Source organism: Neophocaena asiaeorientalis, unplaced genomic scaffold (genome assembly GCF_003031525.2).
Source record: "Neophocaena asiaeorientalis asiaeorientalis breed wild unplaced genomic scaffold, Neophocaena_asiaeorientalis_V1.1 scaffold59, whole genome shotgun sequence".
Taxonomy (NCBI): Eukaryota; Metazoa; Chordata; class Mammalia; order Artiodactyla; family Phocoenidae; genus Neophocaena; species Neophocaena asiaeorientalis.
The window spans coordinates 2,743,040-2,763,097 of record NW_020174268.1 but is presented as its reverse complement, the minus strand read 5'-3'; the positions used below and the strand labels follow the sequence as shown (position 1 = coordinate 2,763,097).

At 37.0% G+C, this 20,058-nt stretch overlaps 1 protein-coding gene across 1 annotated transcript in view; it reads left to right on the top strand.

The window, feature by feature from the left end:
* The window catches only part of NUFIP1 (nuclear FMR1 interacting protein 1), a 40,999-nt gene extending 21,604 nt beyond the window's left edge, over positions 1 to 19,395 (top strand). The window contains exons 7-10 of the mRNA XM_024755467.1: positions 1,315 to 1,508; positions 11,350 to 11,466; positions 17,457 to 17,689; positions 19,030 to 19,395. Of these exons, the coding sequence (XP_024611235.1) occupies positions 1,315 to 1,508; positions 11,350 to 11,466; positions 17,457 to 17,689; positions 19,030 to 19,146 (661 nt within the window). The 3' untranslated portion in view covers positions 19,147 to 19,395. The remainder of the gene's footprint in view (positions 1 to 1,314; positions 1,509 to 11,349; positions 11,467 to 17,456; positions 17,690 to 19,029) is intronic.
* The last annotated feature ends 663 nt before the right edge of the window (positions 19,396 to 20,058 follow it).

The following is a 20,058-nucleotide window of genomic DNA, read 5'->3' as shown; positions in this document are numbered from 1 at the left end:
TTTTTGTTTTTTTTGCGGTACGCGGGCCTCTCACTGCTGTGGCCTCTCCCGTTGCGGAGCACAGGCTCCGGACGTGCGGGCTCAGCGGCCATGGCTCACAGGCCCAGCCGCTCTGCGGCACGTGGGATCTTCCCGGACTGGGGCACGAACCCGTGTCCCCTGCATCGGCAGGCAGACTCTCAACCACTGCGCCACCAGGGAAGCCCGGTACTCCTCATTCTTTAGCGTAGATCCATCTTTCCATCTGATACCATTTTCCTTTTGCCTGAAAGACTTACTATAACATTTCTCGTAGTGAGGGTCTGCTGGAGATGACTTCTTTCAGCTCTGTGTGTCTGAAAAGATCTTTATTTTACCTTCCTATTGGAAAGATATTTTTGCTAGATAAGTAATTCTAGGTTAACAGTTTTCTAAAAATTTTATAGTATTTTAAAGATGTTGCCCCATTGTTTTCTTATTTGCATTGTTTCCAAGAGAAATCTGCTGTCATTTTGTTCCTCTATATAAAATACCTTTTATCTCTGACTGCTTTTAAGATTTTCTCTTTTTCACTAGCTTTGAGCAATTTGATCATTATGTGCCTTGGTATTATTTTCTTACTTTGTTTTATTGTCCATTGAGAGTATATGTAATGAACCTTTTTTTTAAAATGGTCTTTGTTTTCCTATGCATACTTTACATAAGTATGTGCTCACATAAGTATTTGTTTTCCTCCTAAGAGTAGTAATTGCTGTGGTTTGAGAGGGCGCTTGATTTGAGCTAGCCGTGAAATTGTGCTTGGTCTATGATCTTTAAGTTTATCCTCCTGTAATGTGAAGAGAATAATACCTGTCTAACCTATTTTAAGGAGTTACCATGAAGTTTAAACAAGAACCATGAAGTTTAAACAAGCAACAAGGTAGCATATTTGTAAAAGTGTCAGAAACTTTAAGGCTACTTACAGTTAAGGAGATAAGAGTTAATGCACTTTGTAAAGTCTAAGGAGCATTTTATCTTAATGTATAATAGGAATGAAAGAATGCTGCCAATTAAATTCACATGCTCTTGATTGTACAACATAGCCCAATTTCAGAGGGATTACATTATGGGAGGAAATGTGCAGTTTGGAATTGATAAAGTATGGTATATTGTGGTATGTTACCCTTTTAAAGTTCTACTTTGGAAGCCATTGAATTTATTTTATTCTGGTCTCTTTAATGTACTAGGTGACAGGTGATTGACAGCTAAATTTCTTTTGCATTCAGTAATCTTTTTCAAATTTTTCTTGAAAGGTCAGTGCCTTTTATATTAAGAATTGCATTTTTCTTACTCCAGCAAGATGAAGGGGATGGCCAGACATTCACAGATGGCAAAAATCAGAAGTCCTGGCAAACGTCACAAATGGAAAAATGGTCGTGCTGGACAGAGAGCAACCATTGGGTCAGGCAATCCCTTGTGTGGTTCGAAGCCTGAAAGTACACCCGAGGCAAATTCAGACCCTCTGGGTGTTTTGGTAAACACCGATTCCGGTAAGCTAAATAAGAAAACCCCGTGTTTTTAAGAGTACAGCCAGTGATGCAGAAATTGATTCTTCACATCCTTGTTTGGGGAGAGTTTAATGGCAAAAAATGTAAAAAGGTAGAATGATGCTTTTGTTCTTAATAGGAGTGTTTTGTCAAAAATCTTGTTAAAGACATTTTTTCTAAATCTTGGGAATGAATGCATGAGGCAGGCAGAATGTGGGAGAAAGATTATATTTATTGGATAATTTCCTTAGTATCATATAATCTTGGAAATTTTCTTAAGATTATTTTGAATGTATAGATGTTGTGGATTCAGATTTGCACCATTATGTGAATTTTCCCACCTAGAAAGCAGGAATTCCAATGGAAGCCAGTATTTATGCTGCTCAGCATGAACATGGTCTCTTTGGGTAAATAATATGAATTCCATATATTTAAATAATACTGTTCTTCCTCAGAGCATAGAATATATTTATGTGTGTTTATTGTTTTTTCTTAAATTCCTTCTAGAATTTAGGAGATAAGTTTACTCTTGCTTATAAGTTGAGAAATTAAAGGACCAAAATGTTGCTGTCACAGAAAGATACCGCTAAGGCTTCATTTCTCTCCTGAAAAATAAAAATGTTTATGTAAATATTTTACCACCTTTCCTTCTAGTAACGATGTGAGGCTTTATCCAGTTGCTAGTGCTTCTTCTTTTGCAAAGGGGTGTTGCTGATGTTACATTGCAGGTTTGCTAGCAGGCTTGGGGGAAAGCGGCTTCTACAACAATCACAGATTATGTTATAAATTTATTTATTTTTGGCTGTGTTGAGTCTTCGTTGCTGCCTGCAGGCTTTCTCTAGTTGCAGCGAGTGGGAGCTGCTCTTCATTGCGGTGTGCGGGCTTCTCATTACAGTGGCTTCTCTTTGTTGCAGAGCACGGGCTCTAGGTGTGCGGGCTTCAGTAGTTGTGGCTTGTGGGCTCTAGAGCGCAGGCTCAGTAGTTGTGGCGCACGGGCTTAGTTGCTCCGCGGCATGTGGAATCTTCCCAGACCAGGGATCAAACCCATGTCCCCTGCACTGGCAGGCGATTCTTAACCACTGCCACCAGGGAAGTCCCGTGGCAGATTACTGAATTTATGGATGGGAAGAAACAGGGGTATAACTACTTCATCGACTAAATCAGGATGGAAAAAGATCTTGGCATAAGGGAATGTTGGGCTAAGAGTGACAAGATAAAATTTAGTAGGAATAATAATAATAAATTATTTTAGCACCAACTAACACTTACTGAGTAAGGTATTGGGTTGGCCAAAAAGTTCGTTTGGGTTTTTCCGTAACATCTTGCAGAAAAACCCAAACAAACTTTTTGGCCAACCCAATACTTACTGTGCTCTAAATGCTTTGTATATATTAGCTCTTTTCCTCCTGACAACGTTTTACGTATGTACAGATGCTACTTCCATTTTCGAACCAAGGAACTTAGAGTGAGTAATTTACCTTAGTCATGCTGCTAATTAATGGCAGAGTCAGAATTAGAATTTAGGTGTCTGGCTCCTAGTATACTATACTACCTCTACACGTGAAGTCTGAATTTGGCCAAAAAAAATATTGTAGGAGTCTAGGATAGTTGAGATGTGGGAGAGAGGTTTAAAAAGGCATCTTATCCTTGCTGCTAGCAAGGCAAAGACGGAAGACATTGGGCCAGGGCTGAATTTACTCTTGGGCACTGATATTTTTTTCCTTCAAAAAATGTTGGAGAGAGCCCACATACTTCTTCAGACTTACAGTTTGTGACCTTGATGATGAAATACAATCTATACCTAAATATAAACTTCCATGTCATTAAAATACTTGAAACACAAATGTGAAGACTACTGTTACAAGCAGTGTTACTAATTTGAAAATCACATAATTCTTCCCTTTATGCAATTTTCTAAATGAACATTTGAAGGATTCTGTAGCACTGAATGCTCTGTTTTTGCATTGTTAGCTTTGGTTGGGTGATTCTGTTTTCTCATTTTTAAAGAAGTGTTTCAGTGTATCAATCTGGTGAAACACTAACAAAAAGATGAGTATATCTTGCCTCTATTATGTAGGTCTTCAAGAGACACCTTAGACCTGAGAAACAATAGTTAAATGCCTTTCATCATGGTAGAAAGCATTCGGGCAGATCTACGAGCAGTTGAATGAGAGATAGCAAGTAATTTTGTTTTGGCTTAATGTTGAAACTCTTAGCTATTCTGAGGGTCAGAGATGAAAATGTAAGTTTTGAATATAAAAATCCTAAAAGTAAGCTGTAAATTTATAATATTGTTCTTTGAGGAAATCAGAATACCAACAATCAAATTATGGTAGCTTAATTTTGTAGGAAAGATTCCATTTAAATTTATGTTATTCTTTACCTGGGATTTCTTCTGGACTTTCACATTTTCCAAATCAATGTTTCAGAGTGTTCCACTCCAGGTATAGCTACAGAAAACCGTATGTACCATTTTTTCACATGCCCTAGGTATATATCTCAGATTCTCGACTTTCCAATTTATCAGTTTTACCTCGTTTGGAAGCAGCTTCTTCACATGGGCCAGAGCCAGTCAGCCTTCATTAAGATCCAGTTGTGCTTGTTATTCAGGTTGTCGGCACGGCAGCATTGTGACAGCGTGGCCCTATTCGTGCTCAAATGTCGCCGTTGACACTTTTCAGCACTAAGCTCACTTTAAAAATGAAGATCCCAATTTCTTTTTATTTTTTGCCTTTTTTGGGCTTAGAACCTTATCTAGACAGCAGCATTCACATTTAGACAAGATAGTAGCTCTTGAGAATCTCTATAAACCTCATGTCGTGTTTAGAAAATCACTGCCTGAGCCCACCTTTTTTTGATGGTAGTTGGTAGTATGTGAACCCTCATTAATTGTGCAGATGCTTTGTTTATTTATTTTTAAAGATGGAGAATTTTTAAATTAAATTTAATTAATTAATTTATTTTTGGCTGCATTGGGTCCCCGCTGCTGCGCGTGGGCTTTCTCTAGTTGTGGTGAGCAGAGGCTACTCTTCGTTGCGGTGCGCAGGCTTCTCATTGCGGTGGCTTCTCTTGTTGCGGAGCTCAGGCTCCAGGCGCACGGGCTCAGTAGTTGTGGCACGCGGGCCCAGCTGCTCCACGGCATGTGGGATCCTCCCGGACCAGGGATTGAACCCATGTCCCTTGCATTGGCAGGTGGCCTCTTAACCACTGTGCCACCAGGGAAGTCCCTGTGCAGATGCTTTAAATTGGGAATTGACATTGTTTCAAAAGGAAAGCCTGTCATTTGGAGTCTCTCAGCTTATGAGTTTTGAGTATGGCCTGTTGTCACTAGATTTCCTTGGTGGTGCTCTGCTCTTGTTTAAATACAGCATGTTCTATGGCTTTCCTGGCCCATGGTTTTAACAAGTATTGTCTGGGCTAGAAGGAAAGGAGCTGGTCAGTAATGTGTCCTGAGCATCACTGACTAAAGTGCCTCAGTGTCCACAAAACAGGAAGGATCCAGTTTGTTAGTCATTCATTATAACAAATATAGCTATTGTCATAGAACACTGGGACATCAGTCTAATAACTATGCCTCGAGGTAAGCTAGATGGCTTCTGTTGTTAAAAAGGTAGACATTCAAGTAAGAAAGTAAGCTGGCCTAGCACATCAGAAATCATGAATGCCCATTGTTAAATACCTGGTTTTGAGGTTTGGAAACTATAAACCAAAGTTCCCATTTTTTTAGAGTGACTTTTTCAATATATAGCTTTTTCTTTGTGAGAATTTTTAAATCTTCTTGGGGTTACAGCATATAATTGTGCTTTGTTCCATAAAGGCAATAGGAATTATTGGGGGGAGAGGAGGGTGGCACAAATAGAGAAATAAGTTGTAGAAAGAAGCCAGATGAGAAGCTTTTTCTAATGTTTAGAGTTGGGTAAGACATTCAAAGGGCAGTTTGTTTTTTGTTACTTTCATTTCAATAGGGATTTACTGAGGTCCTACATTTTGCTTGCCCAGCCCTATAATTCAGTGAAGTCTTTCCCTGCCTTCAAGAAACTCATAGTCTAGTGATAATTTTTAGATTAAAAAAAATTTTTTTGGTCATTGGGAACATGATGTGTATGTATGTGAGAGAGAGAGGTTAGATTTCCCCTAAGAAAAGTGTCACTATTTTCTTTTTTTAACAGTAAAAGAAACTATTGGAGTTGGTATTTATAATGCTTTTAAAGTTTGATTTTATAATCTTCATTTCTATTATTTTTGTACTGCTGTTTTAATTATTTTAAGTTTTAAAATTTTTTCTTAATTTTTATTCAATTATAGAAACATTATCCTAAATTAGGCCCATCAAAATTTTTAACACACGTTAATATTAAATTGTATAAGACCTTAAAATATTACTCAGGGATCTTTTTCGTTATTTTATTTTTTATGGTTTCTGTTTTTTTTTTAATTTTTATTGGAATATAGTTGACTTACAGTGTTGTGTTAGTTTCAAGTAGACAGCAAAGTGAATCAGTTATACATATACATACATCCACTCTTTTTTAGATTCTTTTCCCATATAGATCATTACAGAGTATTGAGTAGACTTCCCTGTGCTCTACAGTAGGTCCTTATTAGTTATCTATTTTATATATAGTAGTGTGTATATGTCAATCCCAATCTCCCAATTTATCCCTCCCCCCTTTACCCCCCTGTAACCATAAGTTTGTTTTCTACATCTGAAACTCTATTTCTGTTTTGTAAATAAGCTCATTTGTACTCTTTAAAAATTCCACATATAAGCGATACCATATGATATTTGTCTTTCTCTGTCTGACTTACTTCACTCAGTATGACAATCTCTAGGTCCATCCATGTTGCTGCAAATATACTGGTATTTTTAGTTTAGACAGATGTTTTGGCTGCTTTTATTAAAATGTGGGTGAAGTTTCTTGAGTATTATTTTATCAGCTCTGCCTATGGTATAGTCATTCCAAGATGGCTGCTAGAAATGCCTACATTAGAACTGCCAAAATGCCTACATTAGAACTGCCAAGTAGATCTGAGCGTCTGTGTGAACAGCCTTCTGTTTTTGAGATGAAGAGTCGCCATAGAGGATGTTTTGATAGTGCCAAAAGTGTCATTACATGTGGTGGGTCCCCAAAACATAACTGAGGGGAACGAAATAGGAAAAGAGGTGTTCATTTGTATGAACTCCTTGCTCTTACCCTTGGGAAGGCAGTTAAGTGTAGTGAGCTTTGTGACACTCCTCGTAATGAGTACACCAACTACTCATGTTGTGGTTTTAATGTATGTCTAAAATTCTTCGCTTCTAGAGGTGGAGATTAATTTCCCTCCCCTTGAATGTGGGCTGGACTTAGTGACTTGTTTCTAGGAATAGAATAATTAAAGAGCAGAATAGTAACGTGGTGGAGACTACTGAGTGATCATGGTTAATATCGCCAGTGATAGGTTGAGATGTACCCCCTGATATATGATGAGAAGGTCACTACCTAAAATCCACAACCTCAGTCTAATCATTAGAAAACATCAGACAGACCCAGCTGAAGGGTATTCTACAATAACTGACCTGTAGTCTTTAAAACAGTCAAGTTCATGAAAGGCAAGGAAATACTGAGAAATTGTCACAGGTTTGGAGAAGACACAGATCAAGGTGTCATGGTGATTGAACGTGTTGTGATATGGTGGATTGAATCCTAGAACAGAAAAAGGACATTAGTGGAAAAACTGATGAAATTACATTACAGTCTGTAGTTTAGGTAGTAGTACTATTCCAATGTTAATTTGTTAGCTATGGTAAATGTACTGTGGTTTGTAAGATGTTAATATTAGGGGAAGCTAGGTGAAGGGTATATGGAAATTCTTGGTACTATCTTTGCAACATTTGTGTAAATCTAAAATTGTTGCAAAATATAAAGTTTAGAAAAAAAGGGAGGCAGGAAAGGGGTGATATGTAGGCCAGTTAAAGCTGTGTGGTCCACTTCTTGAATTGAATTGTGAGGAAACACTTTCTTCCAGGTTTTATTTTCCTATGTTTTCTTCTTCTATTCATTTCTGATTACAAAAATAATGCAGAAAATGTGAGGAAAAAACTGAAAAGCATAAAATAAAAAACAACCTACTTTCTTAACTTACAGACAGCCACTGCTCACATTTTGTTTTATATCCATCAGTATTTTTCTTATACACATGTATGTGATTTTTTAAGAAAAATGGAATCATTTTATTGAAAAGAAAAAAGAATAAGCTCTGAATCCAGACAAAATCAGGTTTCTTTTGTGGTACCACCTCGGCATAGCTCTGTCATTCTGTACCAGTTAGCCTTTTTGAACTTGTCCTTAACTCATTCATGCAAGAGTTTGTTCTTCAAATATTTCTTGAGCGCTTATATACTGTTCTAGGCTCTGAGGATACAGTACTGAACAAAGCCAAACCCCTTCTCTCCTGTACCTTATGTTCTGCTTGGGGCAGCTGCAGTAAGTAGGGGTTGATATCCTTCATAACGATGAGTAAAGCTAAGGAAAAGGATGGAGAATGGCAATTGGAGAAAGGGGTGTGCTATTTTATATAATCAGCAATGGCATCTGTATGATAAGGCGACATTAAGAAATCTGAGTAAAATTAGGGGCTGAGACCTGAGGGGAGAGTTTTCCAAGCAGAGAAAGCAACAAGTGCGAACACCCCATGGTGAGAGCATGCTTTGTGTATTCAGGGAACAGCAAGATTGGAGTGGAGTAAGCCAGGAAGAAAGTGGTGAAGGATCAGATCAAGTAGGGTCTTGTAGGCAGCAGAGGACTTGGGACTTTACTCCGAGGCTGAGCAGAGAGGTGATGTGATGTGTTAAGATGGAGAATGGACTGCAGAGGTGGGCGGGTCATATCAGGGTGTCCTTTTAGGAGGCTGCTAGAACTGTCCAGGTAGGAAATGTTGACTGGCACTGGGGTTATAGAAGTGAAGTAATGAGGAGGGGTATGATTCTGGATATATCTTCAAAATAGAGCTGACCGTATTTGTGGCTAGATTGGATATGGTATGTGAAAAAGAGGAGAGTCAAGGGTGATTGCTAGGTTTTGGCATAACCATGAAGCAGAGCTGGCGTTTACTGAGATGGAGACTACTGGCAGGCATGTTTGGAGGAGAAATCAAGTGCTTGTTTTTGGACATGTTAACCTTTGAGGTGCCTGTTTGATACCCAAGTAGAGATGTTGAATAGCAGTTAGGTTATTCTGGAGTTTAGGGGATAATTGAAGGCTGGAGGTATACATTTGTGATTTATCAGGATCTAGATAGTATTTTGAGATAAAATGAGATCATAAGAGGAGGAGGAGGCATAAAGAGAAAAGGTTGCTGAGGATTGGACCCAGGGACATTCAAGAATTTTGAAGTCGGTCAATGAAGAGAATTTAGTAGGGAGACTGGGAAAGGAGAGCCAAGTGAAAGGGTTCTGGAAGCCAAGTGAAGGAAATGTTTTTAAAAGTAAAACATGACTACAGTTGGCCCTTGAACAATTTGGGAGGTTAGGGGCACCAGCCCTCCACATGGTCGAAAATTCAAGCGTAACCTGTAGTCTGCCTTCCACGTAATGCAGTTCTTCTGTATCCACAGTTCCGAACCCATGGATTCAACCAACTGCAGATCAGTTTCGGTAGTATTTACTATCGAAAGGTATCTGTGCATACGTGGCCCCATGAGCTTCAAGCCCGTGTTGTTCAAGGGTCACTTGGACTGTCAGATGTCATCACTAAGTTAAATAAGATGAGCACCAACAAGTATTCCTCTTTGGCAACACAGAGGAATCCAGTGAACTTGGAAGAAAAAGGTTCACTGGTGTGGTGGGCCTGAAAGGCAGATTGGAGTAGATTCTGGAGCGTGTCAGATAGCTGTAGGAAATTTCAGGCCCAGGTGTTCCCTGGTGAATTATATAAATAGTTATTTGGGGTTTTGCTCTGAAAGGGAACAGAGAAATGGGCTATAGCTGGAAGACATTTATTAACATTCTAGACCAGAGAGACATTCTGGTAGGATGACTAAATTTTAAGAAGAGGACTTTATATATCTATAGGAGATACTCTAGCCCACTAGTTAAGAAGTGGGATTTGGAATCAGATAGTTAGAATTTAAATTTGACCCATGTGTTCTATAGATTTGTTACCTAAAGGATCATCCAGTTCAGATTCTCTGAATTTTGGTTTCATCACCGGTAATTAATAATGAAGGCAGGGCTTCCCTGGTGGCGTACTGGTTAAAAATATGCCTGCCAAGGCAGGGGACACGGGTTCGAGCCCTGGTCCGGGAAGATCCCACATGCCGCGGAGCAACTAAGCCCGTGCACCACAACTACTGAGCCTACGCTCTGGAGCCTACAAGCCACAACTACTGAAGCTCACGCTCCGAGAGCCCATGCTCTGCAACAAGAGAAGCCACCGTGATGAGAAGCCCACGCACTGCAACAAAGAGTAGCCCCAGCTCGCCACAGCTAAAGAAAGCTCACGTGCAGCAACAAAGATCCAATGCAACCAAAAAAAAATATATATATATAGTGAAGGTGATACTTCATAGGGATTAAATGAGCTCATGCTTTTAAAGAGCATTATATAGTCAACTGTATTGTACTTTTTGGTGCCTCTCTTTGGGTCTTAGAAGGAAATACTACACTTTGGTACATCATCATTCAAACAATGAGATGACCAGTGTCTGTACTAATATTGTTGCAGATTCTGTTTTATCCACTAGTAATTTATTTATATATATATATATATATATATATATATACACATATATATATAACTGCATATTTTCCTTTCCCTTTATTAATTCAGGAGAAAAGGTAATAAGTTAGCTAAAAATCGACAAGGGGCAGTGTTTGGAGGGGCTGCTGCTGGGAAGTGTGGATTGGGGGAGGAGAGAGGATTTAACTTCATCCACCAGAAGGTGGTAATTCCATACTCACATAAAAGTTTCCTCCTGTTTCCTACTGGCATGTTTTGGTTTCCCTTAGACTAACTTGGTAAACGTTAAGTACTGTCTTGAAACATTTCATATTGGTTGTGGGTTGAGTTGGTTCACTACACAGACAGGTTACTTACTGTCTTCATTCTTCAGTCAGGCATTACTGACTTGTTTAGAATAGATGTAATACATTTTGAGAGCTGCCAAAAATAAATGTAATAGGTTGTGTCCGGGGGCTATAGCTAGGCTTACTGAGCTCTGATCAAACACTTTACCTTTGGCAGGCTCTTAGTACTTGGTAATTCTCATAGTTGGCTTGTTTACTTAAGTTCTTAGAAGTTCTAAATAATAAACATTTTGGGCAGATTCAGTTCAGCGGAACTCTTTGTGCCTTCAGCTATAGAATGGTTGAAATGTTATATGTGCCCTCTGACCCAGTCTTAAAAACAACAGAGTGGATATTTTATATTTTATTTATTATAAATCTAATTTTCAGAGTCTGTGATCCTAATCCAGTGAAGTCAAATAAGTTTATGGCCTTCCTGCTACCTTAATAAAGTTAATTAATAGCCTAAATAAAATAAAATAATAACAAAGACTGTCTGGTTAATTTAGAGAAGGCCCAAGTTCCATAACCTGTGAAGCATGGTAAGAAACTGAGTCGTGTATAGCTTCCATTTGCCCCTCTGTTTTCTCTTTGGGGTAGATAGCTTATCTGACCATAAAGATTTAAACCAAGGGGAAATTTTTCGAGTCTCCTGGATTCATTTTTGGGAAGATTGAGGAAATGATCAGAAATTACTTTCTTTTCACTAACACATGAGGGAGTGGGGGGCTGTCAGCTTTCCTTCTTATGGTTGTAGATATTTTTGGTATACAGTTTTACTCTTAGGTCTTTCTATTCCAGAGTCCGATAAAGAGGAGAAGCCACAAAGTGCTGTCATACCTAAGGAAGTGACACCAGCCCTGTGCTCCCTAGTGAGCAGCTATGGCAGCCTCTCGGGGTCGGAGAGTGAGCCAGAAGGTAAGTTATGGCCTCAGTTGTTACAGTTAGGTTTCGTTGCTTTTTGCCTTTGATGTACGCTACGCGTCAGTAGCATCCTCTCATGTGTATGTATCTGAGGACAAGATGTGTCATGCACATTCTTTGATCCTCAGGTTCCTTCTTCATTTGATTCAGAAGTTAACATGGGATGAAATGAAGTGGGACAAATGGGGAAATGTATTGCTCCTCTAGGAGAAAAGGGCAAACAATAATAAAAGAATAGGAAGGGGAAGAGATAATATCCATAGTGAAATCAAAGAATATTCTAAAAGATATAGTGAAGAAGGTTAATTACTTCTCTCTACTCTCAAGAACCCTTGTCTTAACATGTTTTGCACCTTTAGTAGGTGGAGCGAGGTCCTTTGTGACAAAGAGGATAATAACATTCTTTACATGTATATGGGGCATTGCTCTTTATAGAGCTCATTTACCTAAATTATCTCATTTGGAGAACACAGTAACCCTATACTTGCATTGCATTCGCCTGTGTATGTACTTTAAAGGTTGAGAGACAGGGAATCCTTCAGATAGTCTTTCTGAGAAGTTAACGTTGTTCAGGATACATGTCTTAACCTTTAAAGATGATAATAAACCAGCTCAATCACTAGCGTCTCTTTTAGGGCCACCTAAAAGAGCTGCAAGTAGGCTTGGCAGTATGGCAGTTCTTAACCCAAGGTTCATATCAGTAATCCAGCATTTGTTTAGTGAATAAGCATGTGTCCTATTGTGCCTGTGTACCTGGCTCTGCATGGTCATTTTATCTAGGCTTCACCAGCCAACCATGAGAGAATTCATGAGTGTGTGTCTCAGATATGTAATCACAGTAGGGGCTGTACTCAAGAATAGAGGGTCTTAAAAGTGAATATGTAGGATGAAGGGAAGGTTTGAATGTAATTGGATGAAGATGGCAGGACTTTTAATGTTGGCTAGGCTAGAGAAAATCAATGTTTGTGTAGTTGAGATGTTGAAGGAAGAGTTGGGCTTTAATACGAAAGTTAAGGTTTAGATCTATCTATAACAGGAATTTTTTTCCCCTTTTTTCCTTTTACTATGGCAGCTGGCTAAAAGCTAGTTGAATTTTGAAATATAAACTACTTTGGCTTTATCAGAGTATTCCTTAGCAGATGGTTGCCTCTTCTTATTTTTTTTTTTAATCTTAAGAAAAACAGTATTTATTTCTTTACTCTTGTTTCCATTATACTGATATGAAGATGAAGTTATTCTTTAAACACGTATTACATTTCCTGCTTATCATTTGTATTTATGACAGGTGATAGCAAAGAAAGCTATTACCAGATTACTGAATCCCATAAAAACAAGCTGTACTAATGCTTTCTTCTCTCATTCCTAAGATAAAACATTTTATACTCATGTCTTCATTTTGAGGCTGCCACTATTTTTTAAATTAGAAGGAAGGAAACTGGAAGGGATCTTTGAGGTTTCAACCCTCCATTTTATAGACCCTTAAGCTTCGAGAGGGTAGGTTTGCAAAGCTAGTATATGGCAAAGCTGATGTAAAGCTTAGGTTTAGGGACTTAAATGTCTAAAGAAGCCAACTATATTGCCTTCCATTACAGTCTTTCTTTGTGTGGCATTTGTTATCTTCCTGCACAGTAATGCATAGCTTTTCTTTTCTAGTACATAACAGAAGATGTTCTCTGTTAAAAGATATATTTGATTTTGTATGAATTCATTTTGACTAATTATTTAAAATGTCCTGCCTTAAGGAAAAAGTCTTTGCTTCACATTCCTAAGCCTTAAGAATTATTTTATGTAATTTGAATTCAGCTTTATTAAGCCATCCAGGTCACTAGCAAATTTCTAGCTTTCAGTGTTAATTCTGGGCTATAGGATAGGATAGGATATTGACATAGAGGGACTTCAGAGTAAATAAACCAAGGAAATAAAGTGAGCCTTCTCTGAACCATGAAATAGCGTCTAGAAGGCTTCTTATTTAAGTGGGTTCTAAATGGAGAGAAGCAGTCTGATTCTCACAGATTTTAACGACCGTATTTTCATATTTAAGACCTGTCTTAACTTAGGAATTAACATAGAAGTGTGTAGAGGATCTTAAACATGAATAGTGCTTTTCCAGAATGAATTTTAAACAAGGAAAGGGTCCTTCCAGAAAGACTGAGCAAAAGAAGAGGCTATGTTCTGGGGCTTTCAGAATCATTAAGATATAGATAGGAAAGAAAATTTCAGTGAGCAGTATTTCCAAACGTTTTATCTGTCCTGGGTCTTGCATGTTAGTTTTTTGTTTTTGTTTGTGCCATATGAGAAGTTAAGCACAGTTTTGCAACTCCCCAAAATTGTTATGTTTCTTCAAACAGGTTTGGCTATGATTGAGGGACTTAAGAGAAAATAGTGCCCTAGTTTTTCTTTTTTGCCTTTAATTATTATTCCCATAGTTTTGAACTCTGCAAACCACTTGTGAATTCTTAGCTCCGTTGTTTTATGGTTATATTTCTCTTCTTTTCCTCTTTTCCCCATTAGTTTGAAGGCACATTAAAATCACTATCAGGGCAAATTCTTATATAGTGCTTACTCTGTTTCGGGCACTGTTTAATGTGCTTTACTCATTTAATTATTGCAGTAACCTCATGAAGTAGGTGTCATTACTTATGAGGAAATTTAGGCAGAGATAAGTAGCTGCTCCAAGGTCACACAGCTAGGAAGTCTTGGATCTAGAATTTGAACCTAACAGTTTGTAACAGAGTCTGTGCTTCTAACACTTACCCTGTACTTCCTTTCAAATGTAATTTCCACATTCAGTCCTATGTAATGCTTGAATATTGAGGGTTTTGAGGCATATGATTAGCCTGTTACACTCTTGTCCAGGCAATTGAACTCAGTTCCCGACGTCTAGGATAGAACTATTTATATCACATTAGCCTATAATTCATGGTAATCAAAAATATAGAAAAACCATTTGGGGCTGAGAGAAGGGAATTCCTATCTTAATACTTGTGAATTTTCAACTGATTATATGGTGGTGGTTGTTTTTTTCCTCAATATGGTGAAATACACCGATTGATTTTCAAATGTCAAACCAACCCTGTATTCCTGGGATAAAGTCTACTCGGAATTGGTGTATTACCTGTTTAATACATTACTGGATTTGATTTGCCAATATTTTATTAAGGATTTTTGCATCTGTGTTCTTGAGGAATATTAGTCTGTGTTTTTCTTCTCTTATAGGCTTTGTCTGGATTTGGGATGAGTTGGGATCTGTTTCCTCCTCCTCTTTTAAGGGTTTGTGTAGAATTGCAGCAATTTTTTCTTGTTTGTAGGATTCAGTAGTGAAGCCATCTGTACCTGACATTTTCTCTGGGGGAAGATTCTAAATTAATCAAATTTCCTTAATAGGTATAGCACTATTCAGATTTTCTACTTTCTCCTTGAGCCAATTTTGGTAATTTATATTTTTCAAAAGAATTTGTTTCAATTTGACCAATTGTCAAGTTTATTGGCATAAAGTTGTTTGTGATATTTTCTTGTGCTATATGTAGGATTTATAGTGATGTTCCTTCTTTGATTCCTTATACTATTAATTGGGGTTTTTTTCCCCCTTTTTTTCTTGATCAGATCATCTTGCTAGGTGTTTATTAATTTTATAAATCTTTTCAAGGAACTGCCTTCTGGCTTTGTTGATTTTTTTCTGTTGTCTATTTCTAATTGATTTTCACACTTTCACTCTTTCTTTCCTCCTCACTTTCTACCTCGTTACAGTAGAAACTTAGATAAGTGATTTAAAATTTTTTTCATTTCTAATGTAAGCATTCAGAGCTATACATTTGCCTCCATGCATTGCTTTAGCTGCATCCCGCAAATTTGACACATTTTGTTTTCATTTTTATTTATATCAAAATATTTTTTAATTTCTCTTGTGATATGTCCTTTAACTCTGGTTATTTAGAAGTCTGTTGTTCAGCTCCAATTTTTTGGAGGGTTTTTAAAGATAGTTTTCTGTTATTGATTTTATTTACTTCTGTTATGGTCAGAGAACATATTCTATATGCTTTCAGTTTTTCAATTTATTGAGATTCGTTTTATACCCCAACACATATATACCCCAAAACATGTTTATGTGAACTTGACAAGACTGTGTGTTGTGTTAGCAGGCATGAAAACAACATGAATCTCCTGGTACATCTCCATCAGAGCTCCTAGGTGACCAGGAGTGAGCAGTCATATTTTGAAAGGAATCTCTTTCTGAGCAGTAGGTCTCATCAATAGGCTTGATATAGTTGGTAAACCATGTCATAAACATGTGCTGTGTCATCCAGGCTTCATTGTTGCATTTATAGAGCACAGGCAGAGTAGATTTAGCGTAATTCTTAAGGACCCTAGGATATTCAGAATGGTAAAGGAGCATTGGCTTCAACTTTAAGTCACCAGCTGCATTAGCCCCTTACAAGAGAGTCAGTTTGTCCTTTGAAGCTTTAAAGGCAAGCATTGTCTTCTCCTCTCTAGCTATGAAAATTCTAGATGGCATCTTCTTCCAATACAAGGCTGTTTCGTCTACATAGAAACTCTGTTGTTTAGTGTAGTCACCTTTGTTAATTGTCTTAGCTAGGTCTTCTGGATAATTTGCTGCAGCTTTACATCAGCACTTGCTGCTTCACCTCACACTTTTATGTCATGATGACGGCTTCTTTTAAATCTCTGTTAGTTTCAGACCTTTCTTCTGCAGCTTCCTCACTTCTCTCAGCCTTCATAGAATTGAAGAGAGTTAGGGCCTTGCTCTGGATTATAGGCTTTTGCCTTAAGGGAATGTTGTGGCTGGTTTGATCTTCTGTCCAGACCACTACAGCTTTCTGCATATCAGCAGTAAGGCTGTTTCCCTTCCTTATCATTTGTGTGTTCACTGGAGTAGCACTTTTAATTTCCTTCAAAAACTTTTCCTTTGCTTTCACAACTTGGCTAACTGGTACAAGAGGCCTAGCTTCTGGCCTGTCTCAGCTTTTGACTTAAAGTGAAAAACGTGAGACACTTCCTTTCACTTGAACACTCAGAGGCCATTGTAGCACGGTTATTAACTGGCATAATTTCAGTATCGTGTCTCAGGGAATAGGGAGGCCTGCGGAGAAGGAGAGAGATGAGAGAATGGCAGGTAGGTAAAGCAGTCAGAACATACATATTTATGAATTAAGTTTATTGTCTTTTATGGGCATGGTTTGTGGTGACCCAAAACAATTACAATAGTAACATCAAAGATCACTGATTACAGATGACTATAACAAATTTAATAACAGTGAAAGTTTGAAATATTGAATCACCACAATGTGACAGAGACATGAAGTTTGAAATATTGAATCACCAAAATGTGACAGAGAGACATGAAGTGAGCAATTGATGTTGAAAAAATGGTGCTGATAGACTTGCTCAGTGTTGCCACAAACCTGCAATTTGTACAGAATGCTCTATCTGTGAAGAGCATTAAATCGAAGCACAGTAAAGTGAAGTATTCCTGTAATTCAAGAATCTTACAGCAATATACTTAGATTTTCCTCTTCCCTTCCTTTGTGCTATTGTTATCTTAGATTTTAATTCTATAGATGTTATAAACCCTACATACATTGTTATTATTATTTTTGTTTTAAATAGTCAATTATCTTTAAAATTTTTTTCAAATGAGAAAAAAGGTCTTTTGTATTTATCCACATATTGACTTTCTGGCACTCTTCATTCCTTTGTGTAGATCCAAGTTTCCATCTGGTATTATTTCTTTCATAGGGATCATTTTCTGTAGTTCTTTGTGGTAATCTCAATTATTGGCAGTCATAGCTCACAATTTGAAAAATTTTGTATAATACATTGTACATGCTCAGTTTTAACTAATAAGTAGCCAGTATTATGGCTGGGGAAGGGGAATATTATGGGGTGTTTTTTTTTTGTTATCTTTGTAAGTTTTCCCTGTTTTTTAATTTGTTTTTTATTTTTGTGTTTATTTTTCATCACATTAGAAGCTCCCATCAAGACTGAAGCAGACATTCTGGCAGAAGACCAGGTTCTTCATAGCAGTACTCCTAAGAAACCAAGTCAAGATGTTAAAGCAACTGTTAGAAATTTCTCAGAAGCCAAGTATGAGAGCCAAAAGAAAAGTTTCAAAAACACAAATCCTAAGAGGAAAAAAAATTATCGCAATTATCAAACATTATTTGAACCAAGAACACACCATCCATATCTCCTGGAAATGGTAAGTGATTTTTCTTTATGTTCTGATCTTTGTGTTCTTCTTGTGTCTTGAAGATAGAGCTCCTGGGCTTGTGTGTGTGTATTTTAAGGTTTCCAGAGACATATGCTCCTTGAAGAGTTATCTGTGTATCTTAATTCTGAAGCTGCATTTGAAATATAGCTGATATTTGGTAAATGTAGAATAATTACAATTTTCAAAACTGCTTAAAATAAAGGCATCTAGGTTTAAGTGGTTGGTAAAGAAATAGGTATTGAAGTGTACTGACCTTTATAAAGTTTTCCTATTGAGAGCACAGCTAAATACAGTGCAGGCTGAAGGGAGAGAAAGGGTTTTATGTTTATTCTGTGCATTATTGGCTTTATTCTCAGCATGATGTGCTCAAAAATTTATGATCTTTCTTCAAATTGTAAAGAAGCAATGCCTCTTTTGATTCTAAGTGATGGACACGAAGCTGTTCAAAGATCCAAAACTTTCATTTCTAAGAGTGATAGAAATACTCTGAAATTTTCAGTGGAATTGTAAAACTATCTATTGGCATTCTGTGCAAAGTCTGATTTTGCCTGGTCAGATATATGCTTCTGCTGTAGCTGAAGTGTTCTGTGACTACACTCTATGACATGTTGTAATACATGTAGACACAGTTGCTTCTTAATAAAAATTGATCTGAAATGTACTCTGTTTTGTAAATTTTGGTGCTATATAAAGTAAATTGCATTTTTTTAATGTTTACCTTATAAGTGGTATATTAAATCATCTTTCCACTGAAAGGTCCTGTGTGGGTGTTTCTGAACTACATTAATGACATCAGAAGTAAAATGAGTAGTTACATTAAATCTTTTTGGCGAATCACATATAATTCCTTGGTTATGTATTCTAGATACCAGGGATTTTCAGCTTTCTTTCAGTTACAGTAAACACAAAAATGGGAAGTTCTGAAAGACCAGCAGTGTTAGGATTTTTTACTGCTAGTTTCATTATTACTATATTTACCATATCTCCTTACCACTTTCTGTACTGTTTATATAGATTTGGGTTTAGGAGGATCCTGTTTGACATGATTTTTAGATTTAAAGAATTATAGACTTTTAAACCTATTTTTCCTGTCCTTTGCTTGATAGTCCTAGAGAGGATCTCAAATGTGAACATTTGTGCTTAAGCTAGATAGTTTTGGTTAAAAGGAAATATTCTTGCATTGTGTTTTAGGAAAATAATTAGTAAATATAATACACATCTTTATTGTTCTGTGTTCTTTATATAGAGAAGGCACACATGCTATTTTAGATGGTGTTTCTTGGATATATTTTATTTACCAGCTAATCTTTTTATTTATCATTTTTTAGCTTTTAGCTCCAGACATTCGACATGAAAGAAATGTGATTTTGCAGTGTGTTCGGTACATCATTAAAAAAGACTTTTTTGGACTTAATACTACTTCTGCAAAAACTAAAGATGAATAGGTGTCTGGTGTTTTAGTACACATATCTGAAGCATGTAAAATAGTAACATCTTCAAGTTTGTGGAGGAAAACCATTTCTTTTTTTTAAACTGGATTAGTAATTAAATTGTAAGCCTCATGGGCTATTATGTAGGATTTTCAAGTCTTTCCTTTGACTCTATACAAATAAATACATAACTGATTTTTAAGACTGTGTCTGTATTGTTGGGATCATGCATAATATTTGCTGGCAGAATTCTACTTTTTATTTGTGTTTATTGCTGTCATGTAAGGAAGTCTGCCCTTGGGCCAGTTAAGAATTGAAGGTACTGGTTTAGGGGTAAAGAAAAAGATTAAAAAAAATTTTAATTCAGCTGAGCAGAGCTATAGGTTTGGGAGAGAAATACAGTCATTTTGTTTTTAATACGGGAGAGGAAGAGTCATTCTTTAACTTCAGCAAAGGGGGATGTTTTAGACATAAACAAAAAGAGCAAATTAATACAATGAGAAGGTCTTGCAATTTTAATTTTCACTGTTTATTTCAAAGGACATGTTGAAATTCACCTATTGGCATTTAAGTAGCACAAATATTGATCATTTGAAACATTACAGATCTGGCCTCTATGTGTGTTTCAATTCAGTTGAAGTGCTTCTTTTTGGTATGGTTCAGAATTGGACCTTTTAAAAAATTTTTCCTTTGAAAAAGTATGTAAAGTATAGTACTTGATGAGGTTCAATTAGTTTCTTATAGCATAAACAGTAGTTTGTGAAATCATGGTACCTGAGTTTTAAATAATTAAAATTTGTCCTGTAAAGATAGTAATTGAGCCTTCTAAAAATGTTTTTTTTTTTTTTTTTTAATTTTTTTGCGGTACGCGGGCCTCTCTCACTGTCGTGGCCTCTCCCGTTGCGGAGCACAGGCTCCGGATGTGCA